Source organism: Eubalaena glacialis, chromosome 4 (genome assembly GCF_028564815.1).
Source record: "Eubalaena glacialis isolate mEubGla1 chromosome 4, mEubGla1.1.hap2.+ XY, whole genome shotgun sequence".
In the NCBI taxonomy this organism is placed as follows: Eukaryota; Metazoa; Chordata; class Mammalia; order Artiodactyla; family Balaenidae; genus Eubalaena; species Eubalaena glacialis.
In genome coordinates this window covers 8,758,591-8,771,477 of record NC_083719.1, presented here as the reverse complement: position 1 = coordinate 8,771,477, position 12,887 = coordinate 8,758,591, and the positions used below count along the sequence as shown (strand labels likewise).

At 39.7% G+C, this 12,887-nt stretch overlaps 1 protein-coding gene across 1 annotated transcript in view; it reads right to left on the bottom strand.

The window, feature by feature from the left end:
* Window positions 1-12,887, bottom strand: part of MARCHF6 (membrane associated ring-CH-type finger 6) — a 75,143-nt gene that overhangs the window by 12,134 nt on the left and 50,122 nt on the right. Inside the window, exons 18-22 of the mRNA XM_061189129.1 lie at window positions 10,464-10,601; window positions 8,954-9,158; window positions 6,973-7,042; window positions 3,683-3,864; window positions 1,914-2,048 (exon numbers count right to left, since the gene is read on the bottom strand). Of these exons, the coding sequence (XP_061045112.1) occupies window positions 1,914-2,048; window positions 3,683-3,864; window positions 6,973-7,042; window positions 8,954-9,158; window positions 10,464-10,601 (730 nt within the window). The remainder of the gene's footprint in view (window positions 1-1,913; window positions 2,049-3,682; window positions 3,865-6,972; window positions 7,043-8,953; window positions 9,159-10,463; window positions 10,602-12,887) is intronic.

Sequence of the window (12,887 nt, the reverse complement as noted above, 5' to 3'; positions counted from 1 at the left end):
ATCTGCCTGACCCCTCCCCTATCAAGTTGTGTTTCCCTTTGAGGTAGCAAGTAATCTGTAAGGTGACACTTTGTCACCATGCAAACAACCACTTCTGCATTGTAGTGGCATCAAAACATGACTGCAAATCCCTCTCCCATGGAGTGGTAGGGGTCTACATCCCCTTCCCTTAAATCCAGGCCAACCTGTGACTTGCTCATACCCAGCAGAATGTAGTGAAGAGCAACGCTGCAGGACTTCCGAGAAGAGGTCATAAAAAGTGATGCAGCGTCTGCCTTGTTTGTAAGAAGCCCAAGTGCCTTGAGGCTACCAAGCTGTAAAAAAGCTCAAGTACATCCAGGGGCTCCAGCCAATAGCCCAGATAAGGTGCAACCAATAAGCAGCACCAACCCTCACACATGACTGATGACGTCTCCAAACGATGCCAGCTAATAAGGCTGTCAAATCACACTCAGCCACTGAGCCTTCCCAGATGAGACCCCAGATAACATGAAACAGACACAAGCCAATAAACCCTGTCTTAATATCTGATCCACAGACTCTGTGGACAAAATAAATGGTTGTTTTATGCCAGTAAGCTGGAGCTGCAAGGTAACTTGCTATCGCAGCACAGTAGCTGAAGACCCATCAACTTTCACCTGATGGGTTCAGAATCCACTGACAATCCTTAGAATCAATTATTTTGTTAATTATTGCAAAACAGTAACTTTCCTAATTAATTCTGTTAATTCTTCTACCTTTATTGCTGGCATCATTCTGTGAAAATTAGCCTTACTTCAATCACTGATGCTATTAGACTACACTGCAATGCAGCTCCTACAGAAAGGCATCATATATGCTTAACGATTTCCCTTTCTTGCTCCCTTTCACTCTGATTCTAATCTATGAGCACACCGGATGAAAGGAGGTCCCCTATATCGTATGCTCTGTCTCACTTCAAGGTCTGCCCACTCGCTCCCTCCTGGAGTACACTTCTTCCTTTCTCACCCACTCCTCTGCACTCTATTATGCTGTCCTAGACATTATCTCCTACAGAAGACCGTACCTGAAGCCCCCTAAGCTGGGTTAATACCTCTCCCACATGATGCTGCACTCCTCGTGCTTGCCCCAATCACAGCACAGTCTACCATCTTTCCCACCAGCCTTTAAGGTCCCCGAGAAGTTCCTGCATTAGCCTCATTTCCATCTCAGTTATACAGTACAGGGTTTGGATGTACATTAAAGCATTCAAGTAAATATTTGCTGTTAGATGAAGTTTATGGGGGTTCTTCATCTGGAAAGTAGAGGATAATTTTCACTTCTGAAAAATTCATCATAATCTACTAAAAGGAGATTTTTAAAACAAGGCTGAAAAGCCTTTGAATGACTGAAGTCAATACCTAGCTCTTTCCCCTAATACCTCTTAAAAACTTGAGGTCTATGACGTTAACGTCAGGATCTAAGTATGACAGAAAAGTTAAATTTCTTTTTCCGTGAGCATTTCAAGGCCTTTGGTGTGACCTGCATAGGTTCCCTCAGAATGCTCTTTTTAATAAGCCTGTGACTTTGTGGGAAAAAATGCTGTAATTTTTCAAAAGGGTAAGTTATTGCTTCAAGTCTCAAAGCCAAAAGGAGCAAGATATCTCACCCTAACTAAAAGTGAAAAGTTCAACACGTTAGTTTGTATCTTTAAATACTGGTGAAGCCTACAGTGACATTTTAAACCTATAAAGCAAGGTATTTTAAAGGTGTTGCATGACCTGCATATTTCAGAAGCTAAAATGCATTATCTGATCGATTTTATAAGAGTTCCTACAATAGAAAATATTAAGGAGTCTTCCTAAACAAACTGCTTAAAATCACTTTAAACAATTAAGAATTGTTCTGATTCCAAATACATAAAGAAATATCATGAGCAAAAGACACACACTCACCTGCCATGGGTAAAAAAGAGGAGTCTGATCCAAAGGAACCCTCAGGGGGGCAACAATAACCAGCTCAAACAGAAGCCCCAGAAGAAGCGGGACGACTCCAGCCAGCAGCACCGCAACTATCACGGTCTTCATTATCTATCAGGGAATGAAAAGCCTTGTCATTAGAGACTCTATGACTTTTAAGCCAAGCTCTTTATCTCATGTGGAAATTTACTCTTCTTCTTTGACCTGACAGAACGAATATATACCTTAAACAACTTATATTTTATGTTACATGTTTAAATGAAATTTGAATGTGTAACTATAAAAACTCAAGCTATAACAAAAACATGAAATTACTATGCATTGTTGCTACAAAATTATAGAAATTCGTTTTATTACATATATTAATCAGGTGGCTTTGCTGTTTTTCTCAGTCTCAGTCTCAGGAGTAGGCTTTTGTTTGTCCATGAAAAGCTACTGGTTGTCCCAGGCCCCTGACCCGGTGGTGGTCCACCCACGGGCTGACCTGTGACCCCTGAGGTGGACTGGTATAGTTGAAGGGCTCTGCATAACCCCAGTTAAGGTAATTAACCAAGTTGATCAAATTAGCTCCCCTGAGAACAGTTCAGTCCAACAGAACTTACTATGATGACAGAAATGTCCTGTATCTGTGTTGTGCAATATGGTAGCCATTAGCCACAGGGCTACTCTATTAACACAGCTCTAGAATTTGGACAAAGTGGCAAAATGAAAATAAAGTAGACACAAAGAGAAGAGATAACATGCAAGAGCCACTATGAAATCCTGACAAAGAAATCAGTTTTTAAAGTGGCCTTGATGTCCCTTTCTCTTAAGGTAGCCTCAGTGAGTACATCCATTTCAACAGCAAGAGATTAAAATGGTGTGCATTAAGACGCAGTACCTACTTCTTTACACGGCAATATGATATGGAAGAATATCAAATGAAAAGTGGTACTAGTTAGTTTCTGTATTTTAAATATAGGTAAGTGTCTCATCTTATGGATCACACAGCAATCAAATCCCTCCATTCTTAATATACAATGAATCTCCTATGTTTTTCTTTCAACACTAATATTAAACAGCTATTAAACTTTCAGTGAAATCAAGATATAAATTCAGATACAAAACCAGAGTTGACTATACAAATGAAAAGGCATAAAGCAGTGACCTAAACATATTTACCAGTCATAGCCAACATTATGATCAATCAGTAAATTACCACACCTGGACAATCATCTTACAGTGACATTTTTTCCCCACCTTTGTGACAATTAAGTTCTTTATTGAGAGTAATAATTCCCATTACTTACTATACTTTCACACTAGCCAGGACATTCTTGAATAACAATAGACTATAATTAAAGGAATCCCATTTATATGAAAAACACTGACTTAATCCTGAAGTCAAGAGTTTATGTATTAAAAAAATTTTTTTCAATCAGATTTTAGAAAAAATAGCATTATAGGAAATTTCTACTTAAACAAATTGATTCTAAATTCTACAGAATATCTTATTACTCAAGGGCCTTACTCGATCATTTAATAGCATGATTTTCTTTTAACCCTCAAATACATCTGACTATGTTTCTCAGAATGAACCAGAAAACTACTGTCTTAAAGGAATACTCTTTTCTAATTCAAAAAAATCAACTCTCTTGACCCTATCAACACAGTGAAGAAACAAAAGTGAAAAGATTAAAAGAAATTACTGGAAAAATATTCACTACTCCTGTCAGACAAGATCAATCTTTATTAGAAAAACCTACCATAAGGGACCACTCCTTAACCTTCTGGAAGATCACTCTGCGTCCCTGTGGCATCCATGCCACCAGCACTGTCACCGCCCTGATGGTTAGCCAGCAAACATAGAGACCACAAGCAGCTGTGTAGAGCTCATGGATTTTGGCAGTCCCCGTCCAAAATGACATTAACCAACGGCCAGCAAATACTGAAAATAGAAAAGCTGATATATGAGACATGTAGTCATGTAAAGAGAACTCTAATCTTGATGTCAATGTCATACTACTAGTACTTTCAAAAATTTCAGTCATTTTAAGTGATTATTAAAAAGACATCACATTTTGATATATCAGTGTCTTTGTAAAAAGCAAACAAACAAAATAAAAACAAAACCCCCCAAATTCAAAAGAATGTAATTATTTGACTAAGATACAACCAGACCACAGTAAGTCACTGGGGATGAGCTCTCCTGTGACATGCATTCTGACTTGCCAGGCCAATTACTTGTTCTTTGGGGACTGAAATGACTTGAGGGGGGTGTTATTTTTATTGTCTGTATCATCAAATGAAATCATTATGCACATAATAGGGCAAAAATGGAAAATTTACTTTCTATTATTTGTGTTGTCAATACTTTTAACATTTAGGAACATTACAAATAATTTAGAGTAACTTGCTTTCAATTGGGTCATTCATTAAGATAGAAAACTAAGTTTTTTTTAATCAGAAGTGGGCACATTAACAAAGAATACCACACTAATTTTCTTAGGAAAAAAATTAAGATCTAAATATAATAATACTTAGGAAACATGTGAAAGTTGTCTAAGGGACTGCCTCACACAAAGAGTTATTACAAATAAACTCCCCAATGTACCCACAAAAATCTAACTATTAGGCAAGATCATTTATGTAGTAACTTTCTTTACATGGTTACTTATCTTAATAAGGCTGGAGAAAAGAGGAAGACCCCATTTCCGGTGTCTTTTTCTCCTTAATACAGTACTTATCTGTTATCTTTGAATGTCTAAAAGGAGCTAGTGGCTGTGCTGAACATGTTCCATACATTTTCTCATTAATCCTCCCAACAACCCTGCAAGCAGCAATGGCCTCCACTCTGAAGACTAAGAAACCGAGGCTCAGCAACAGAACCTTGCCCAACCAAGGTCACACAAGGGTGGAGGCTGAATGTGAACTCATGTCTACATGACAGAGCTCATGCTCTTGACCACTGACCCACACTGCCTCCGGTCAAACTAAACCACCTCAACAGTCACGTTTACAAGCCACAATGCTGATAACGTTACAGACTTCTTTGCAATCTCACAAACAGCTTGGATATGAAGATAACTCATTTTCTGAAGACAAATACATGTAAGTATTTATCTACATGAAATAAACACATGTGCATGTTAAAGATATAAAAATATCACTGATAATTCGGTAAAAATGTCTAGCATTCTATATATACATATTTCTACTCCAAGGTTTTTTGTTGTTCTTTTTTGGTTGGTTTTAAAAAATTCAGGAAAGAAAAAAAAAAAAAAAATTTAGGGCTTCCCTGGTGGCGCAGTGGTTGGGAATCCGCCTGCCAATGCAGGGGACACGGGTTCGAGCCCTGGTCCGGGAAGATCCCACATGCCGCAGAGTGGCTGGGCCCGTGCACCACAACTACTGGAGCCCGTGCTCTGCAACAAGAGAGGCCACTGCAATTAGAAGCCTGAGCATCGCAACGAAGACTAGCCCCCCCTCGCCACAACCAGAGAAAAGCCTGTGCGCAGCAATGAAGACGCAACGCAGCCAAAAATAAAATAGAAAAAAAGAAAATTTAAAGGCTGCTTTTCATTCCATACTTCACATACTTCTAAAGTGTTTTTGAGAGGTCAGGGTTAGTTTCTAGTTTGCAGTAACCTAATGTTAGCTAAAATGCAGCTACAAGAAAGTAACCTATGGGGAAAACAGCATCCTCACCACCTTAAATGTGTACTATGACAAAAGCATTTCTATGATTAAACATAACTGCATTCCTTCCTTCCACTAGATGCTGGGACTGGATTAACAGGGAAATATTTACTTAACAATCTTTAATGAAATTAAAGTACTTATATTGCCAAATTCAAGCACTAAAACTAAGTTTCCTTCTTTTGTTAACTTTTTAATATTTCTGATAAAAACATGAAAATGGAACATAAAAACCACAAATGTAAAGCTGTCCAAAGTTCAAAAACTAAGTTTCTCAACAATATGTTTACTACACTGCACCCAATGGTTAACTAGACTTTGTCATTTTAACAGCTGAGGTCTGAGAGGTGAACTTAAGAGCAAAGTTCTAACGGTCAAAAATCATTGTGCAGAAACAGTGAAAAACAAAACAAAACAACTTTATTTTTACCAGTTTAAGGTGAATCACAACTCTTACAAATTAGAAAATATTCTTTTTTTTTAAGAAACCTCACTTGAAATTAAATTAACTAGTTGCTCTTCCCCAGCCTTAGCCCTCATGGGAAAACTCAAGTATTTAATACAAATTTGATTTATAAAGTTATACTGAGTTAGTGCTATAATCAAGACACTAACTCAATAACATGTACAGGCTTGATAAGAACTGAAAATTATCTTCCACTTAATGATTATTTAAGTGGCTAACACATATCAGTATGATTCAGAATTTTCTGGCTTGCTAGAAACACTAACTAGGAGGCCAGGGGGCAGCAAGCTGTTTCTGACACTTTGTCACTGGCTTTGGACTCCACCCCCAATTACCCCTGACCTCTGCAGAAGATGACAAACTACTATATTCATCGACAGCTTCTTACTTGTTAGATGAAGAAACCCTGTTTAGCTGAAATTCAGTGATTAGTATTTATGATCACCAGGTGATAAAGGGAAACAGCCTGGCTTCATAAAGGTCTCTAGCAACAGCATGCAGTGGATTGGAAAGATAATTACTTAATGAAGGCAAACATAATTAACATCAAAACACTGGCTTGAAATAAATGACTTAAGCCACACAGATGACTTTTTGAGAACCCATACTGCAGTAAGAAAATGTCCATATAAAATGAGTGACCACAAGTACTTTACTTCCAAAAATGAATCATAAATTATATATTGACTCTGTCCCCCTCTGCTCCAATACAAATGAGTCCAATGAAATGTAGAGCCCTATATAGAACAGTATCCCATATTCAATAAAAACGAGGGGATAACTTCTTCAAGTTTATATGTGATGAAAGATCACATGTCAGCAAGACATACCCTTTTAAAACAAAGCATCTTTTCATGATGTCATTAGTGGAGAGCTAGGATAACCTCATACCTGGTAGAGTAAGGCAGATGAGGCTGGCGATCAGTAAGGTTATACACATGAAGACAATCAACAAAAATATCTGCAAGGCAAAACACAGCAGTGCATAAACAGGATTCATCTGTGCTCAATGCATTTTATGACATCCTTCAAAGAATCAACACAATTCTCCCAGTAAAAACAATCTGCCTATATTTGTACTTCCAGGATTCCTTCCATTTCACATAAAAAGGAAATTTTCATTTTAGGTAATATTAACTATAATTTTGGCTGAAAGGAAACTGTGCCCACTTTCATATAATCAGATACATCAGCAAGTACCAATATATTCTGAATCAGAGAGCACAAAAATAAAACATGATCAGCTTAAATTTTCCCTCACTATTAATTAAAACTAACAATATTTGCTTATTTTTATCAAATTCTCAAAAACAACTTCTCATGAAAGGAAAGCTTATTTCCTAACAGTGCTATCCAATTAGAACTTTCTGTGATAATGGACATGTCTACTCCCGCACTGCCCAACTGGCACAAGTGGCCACTAAGCACTTGACATGGGGTCACTGTGAATGAGTAAAGGAATTTTAAATTCTATTTACTTTGAGTGTGTGTGTCGTCTACAAGAAATGTACCTTCTTTTCTTTTTTCAGTTTCATTGAGGTATAAATGACAAATAAAATTGTAACATATTTAAAGTGTTCAATGTGATTTGATATATGTATACACCGTGAAGGGATTCCCACCATTAAGGTAATTAACACATCCATCACCCCACATATTTACAAACTGTATTTATTTTTAATTAAGTTTAAAAGTAAACAGCCGTTGTAGCTATAGCTGGTGGCTCCTATACTGAGAAGTGCAGATAAAAAGGAAATACACTGAGACAAGAGGGAAGTGGCTACCCTGGACAGAAAGACAGAGTGCTGCTTGCCTCGACCTGACTAAGCCCAAAGGGCAGAGCTCCAGCAGGAAGACTGGAAAGCACTGACGACAACACTCCAAGAGGGGGCTGGAGCCTTGGTCAGCTTTCGCCGCCTGAGAAACCCCTTAGTGATTCTCTCTCTAACGTAGGCCAGAAGTACCTTCTGCTTAGAAAATACCTTTTGTCAGTCCGAAAGCCTCAAGTCTCACAGCTCCACCCCCATCTCTGAGAGCTCCCTCCCCAGCCCTTGCAGCTCGCCTGCACCTCCCACCCCCCACTCCACACATTCACCTCCCTGCAGTTCCATACCTACCATGGCTAACCTGCCTCTTGTCCTGACACAGGCCTGGAATGCCCTTCCCACTTCCCATTTTTTAATCTGCCTGACCCCAAACTTTAAAGACTTAAAGCTATCAACTCCTCCACGAAGCTTCCTGAACAACTTTCAAAAAAGTGTTTTGCGGAGCAAGAAGTGAGCAATCATATGACATGCTACTAATATAGCAAGTGAGGTGAGGACTAACACCTGACCATTGAATTTAACCCCATGAAGGTCACTAGTGACCCCTGACAGGAACAGTTTTGTGGAGTTTGGGGTAAGTCTTGCTGAGCCAGGTACTTCCTTAACCAGTCTGGTCTTCAGTTTTATCAGATGTAAACAAGAGATTACTACTCATACCTTGCAGCACTGGGATTACTACTACAAGGATTAGAGAGAGGAAAACACTAAAATGCCCACTCCACTTCCTGACACACAGGTGAAGTGAATCAGGAGTGGCAGCCTCTTATTTGGTCTAGGGCCTTCTATCTTGCTCCCTTCCAGCAGCAGGGACCAAGAACACACGGACTCCCGACTCCACGGCTTACGTCTAAAATTCCACCAGCTCACCCGACCGACATTTACATAGATCATGTGCTGCAGAATGAGAGGCCTGAAATGCGGGTTCTTGTCAGGAGACTGCAAGATGCATCTACACAGAGGACCAGATACTAACAGCGCCGATAACAGCAGCAAAACTCAACAGAAGTTGGAAAGCTCGACCCCTGCTAAGTCGGGGCAGCACCTACCCTGAGCGGGAAATGCGGGGGCCGGCGGTAAGGCTGGAAGCCAACAGGCCCGCCCTGCTGGAGGATGGCTTGGTGGGCTGCATGCAGGCCTTCCCCCACCACGGGGAGGGCATTGTTATTTCGAGCGTGCTGGTTATTGTTAGCTTGTTGGTTTGCACTGTTCTCATTTTCTTCCTGGTCTCCCAACAAATAGGAATGAAGATCCCTGTGTAAAAATTGCATCAGTGAAAATGCTCACCTCAGATCAGAATAAAACAGCAGACGCGAGACTTACTTTCTTGATAATTATTACTTAGGGGAGAAAATGTACGAGTAGAATCTATGCACAGCACTACTATTATCTCAATCAGCTCTAAATGTTGCTGCGTGCTTTAAATTAGACCTTCCTAAACTTAATTAACATACAGAATACCCATTCAATCTATTTTACGTTTTCTTCAGCCAGTATCTGAGAAGAAATCAGTAACTGAAAAAAAAAAAAGTGTGCAATGTCCAAGATACTCTATGTGAAGAACTTTAGGGAAAAAACTATCAACTTCTTTGTTTCTCTGTAGATGACTACTGTGTCTGCTGTGACATGCAGCTCAACTAAAACATCAAGCCACAAATCAGTTAAGGCACAAATGAGATGGGGGAAGGAGGGGGCTCACGGTAGGGCATTGAGCGGTTAGAGAAGGATAAACGTTCAAATACAACCAAATGCATATAGTCATCCCTTGGAGATACTGTGGGTCTAGTTCCAAACCACTGCAATAAAGCGAGTATTGCAGTAAAGCAATCAAGTTTTGTGGTTTCCGAGTGCATACAAAAGTCATGTTTATACTATACTGTCATCTATTAAGTGTGCAGTAGCATTATGTCTTTAAAAACAATGTATATGCCTTAATTTAAAAATACTTTATTGCTAAAAAATGCTAACAATTATCTGACAATGCAGGGTTGCCACAAACCTTCAATTTGTAAAAAATACAGTATCTGTGAAGCACAATAAAAGAAAGTATGCTTATATTTCACATTAAGGTATCTACAGGATGCCACATATTTTCTGAAAAAATGTTTAAACTACCAAGATTAAACTTCTAAATAAGTATATAATATATGAAGCTTGAAAAAACATAAATGCATCATGCTGACTAAATGACTGAGAAACCAAATCTGAGAAGAGCTCAGTTATCAGGTTAGGACTTCTAAAATAAGGGTAACTTGGTTTGTTTTTAATGCACTGAAAAGTATTTTATTTTTACCTGTGTAATGAAATGAAAGAAGCTGGGCCAGCAGCAACCCTCTGTGAGAGGGTAAAAACATGTACACATTTCTCCATAAAAGGATACACAATGATTAGAAAAATAAGAAAAATTTAAAACTTTAATAAGCTTTAAACAATACACCTGCAGATAACACTAAATTGTCTCTTATTAAAACTAACTTTTCCTGAGCGGGGCATACTTTCTCAGAAAGGTTATTAAACTGACACAAGTGACACACGTGCGATTCACCTGCCTGTACTTACAGCAAGTATCCAGCAGTAACGGTCCACGCTCGCACCAGTCCCTTCAGCCACTGCCGCGTGTGTCCCTGTTCAAGTAACGCTGGTAAGACAACTTGAAGCAGAAGCAGCTCAAGGGACAGTTCACTCACTGGAGCATCACTGAGAGTTACGAAAAGCCATAATTTACAATGTGAATTCCATTTTCCCGTATAACTGTATCATATTAGACATTTAATGGAATGACAGCAAAACTCCTTGAAGAGTCAAATGAACTCACTGTCTTTATCACCTCATATCCATTCTTCCTTGAAGAACAAGGAACATCCCTCAAACATCACCAAAACTGTTCCCGACAAGGGTTGCCAATGACCTTCGTGTTGTTAAAGTGACGGTCAGGTCTTGGTCCTCACCTCATGTGCTGTATTAGTAGCGTATTACACAACTGGTCGCTCATTGCTCCTCAAAACACTTTCTCCATGAACACCTTTCCAACACCTTTCCAAGGTCGCTGAATGCGACCTCCTGTAGCTTCAAATAGCACCTTTCTGTAAATTTCTATATACTGCTCAGACATATTCCCTAATTCCTAACTTATACATCCAAAGTGCCAACTCAACGTTTCACAGTACACACGAGATATCTTAAATCGATCATGTTCGATATCAAATTCCCACTCTTCCCCTCAAATCCTGCTCTTCCACAATCTTCCTCATCCTAGTAAATGGCAACACCATCCTTCCAGGTGCTCAGGACAGATACTTAGATCCTTGACTGCCTTTCTTCACCCCACATTCAAACAAGCCAGAGAATCCTACTGACTGTACCCTAATACCCTGAATCTAACCACTTCTCATGACCTCCACTGCCACTTCCTCCATCTCAGCCACCCTCGCCTCCCACGGGGATCACGGCATTACCCCTAGCTGCCCTCCTGCTCCAGCCCTGGCCATCCCAACCCTGGCTCTTGTCACAGCCTCCAGAGTGATCCCTGTGAAACCTCTGTCAGACCACTCCTCTGGTCAACCTTTCCAAGAACCCCCAAATCACTCAAGTTAAAGCCAAAGTGCTTACTTACAATGGCTTACAAGGCTCTCTAGGACCTGGCTTTCCATGACCTCTCTGACCTCACAGCCAACTACTTTTCTTCTTCATTTACTGCAGCCAAACTGGTCTCCCTGCTGCTCCTCAAACGGACCTCAGGCCACTGCATGTGCCCGCCTCCCCTGCAAGGACACTCTGCCTTCAGGGATTTACACGGCTCACTCCCTCATCCCCTCCTCCTTCAGGGCCTTCCTCACCTGTCACCTCCTCAGGTCCTCACTAGTCACTTCCTTGCTTCGTTTTTTTCCCATAGCACTTATGACTCTTTGACATATTATGTATTTTATCTATTTTATTGGCTGTCTCCCCAACTGAAATATAAGCTCCACAAGGGCACAGATTTTTCTTGATTCTGTTTTGTTCACTGTTAATCCCTTGTACACAGAAAAGAACCTGTTATGTAATGGGCCCTCAATTTTGCTGAATGGAAGAACAGACTAAACACTGCTACAAAAACTTAGCTAAAATTCTAGGTATAAAGAACTACCAAAAAATCGGTCTACTCCAACAATATATAAAGCCAGAAACTGTGCTTCCTGGTTCTCACTGTGACAACCCAAATACATAAGGAGGGAGAACCGACTTTCCCTAGGTAGGGAACAACTCAGAGAATAAAACCTCGATTTGGATTTTGACGAAAGACAGCAGAAGCATGCCAGGCAAACATGGGGAAGAAGGTCATTCCAAACAGAGAGGGAAAGACCAGGAGCAGCTAGGCATTTATGGGGAGACTCAATGGAGGCTGAGCGTGGCTGGAGAGGAGAATTCAAGTCAGATAATGCTGGACAAGATGCTCGAAAGGCAGTGTGAGATGCCGAGCCTTGGATGTCATTGTAAATGACCCAGATATTATCGTGTACATTATGGAGGAAGAGACAGGTGTGTTAAGGATGGATTCTAAATGGGAAAAAAACAGGAAGGCCTAAACTAAGGTATTAAGTGGTAAAGCACGTTGAATTAGGTAAGAGACTGTAAAGAATCAGAACTGACAAGATTTAAAGACTAATTACAAGTAAATTTGAGGAAGAAATCCAATTTGCCTGGCATATTTAGGTGACGGAAGGGATGAGGCAAATTACTGAAAAAGGGATTATGGGAGGAATGGTGGAGACTAGGTTTCCAGGTTACTTAAGTCTTTAAATCAAAAAAAGATTTTCCATTTATAAGCCATATAGCCTATCTTAATCTATAATTAAATGTATATCTATGGCTACATTACTTATGATGTGCTTTTCATACAAAGATGATGCTACTAGGTATCTCTCATTAGGAATGTTAAACATTTCAATGCTAAACAAAGGCACACTTCATTTGCAGAAAAGTCAGTCCTTCTTTGGAACATGT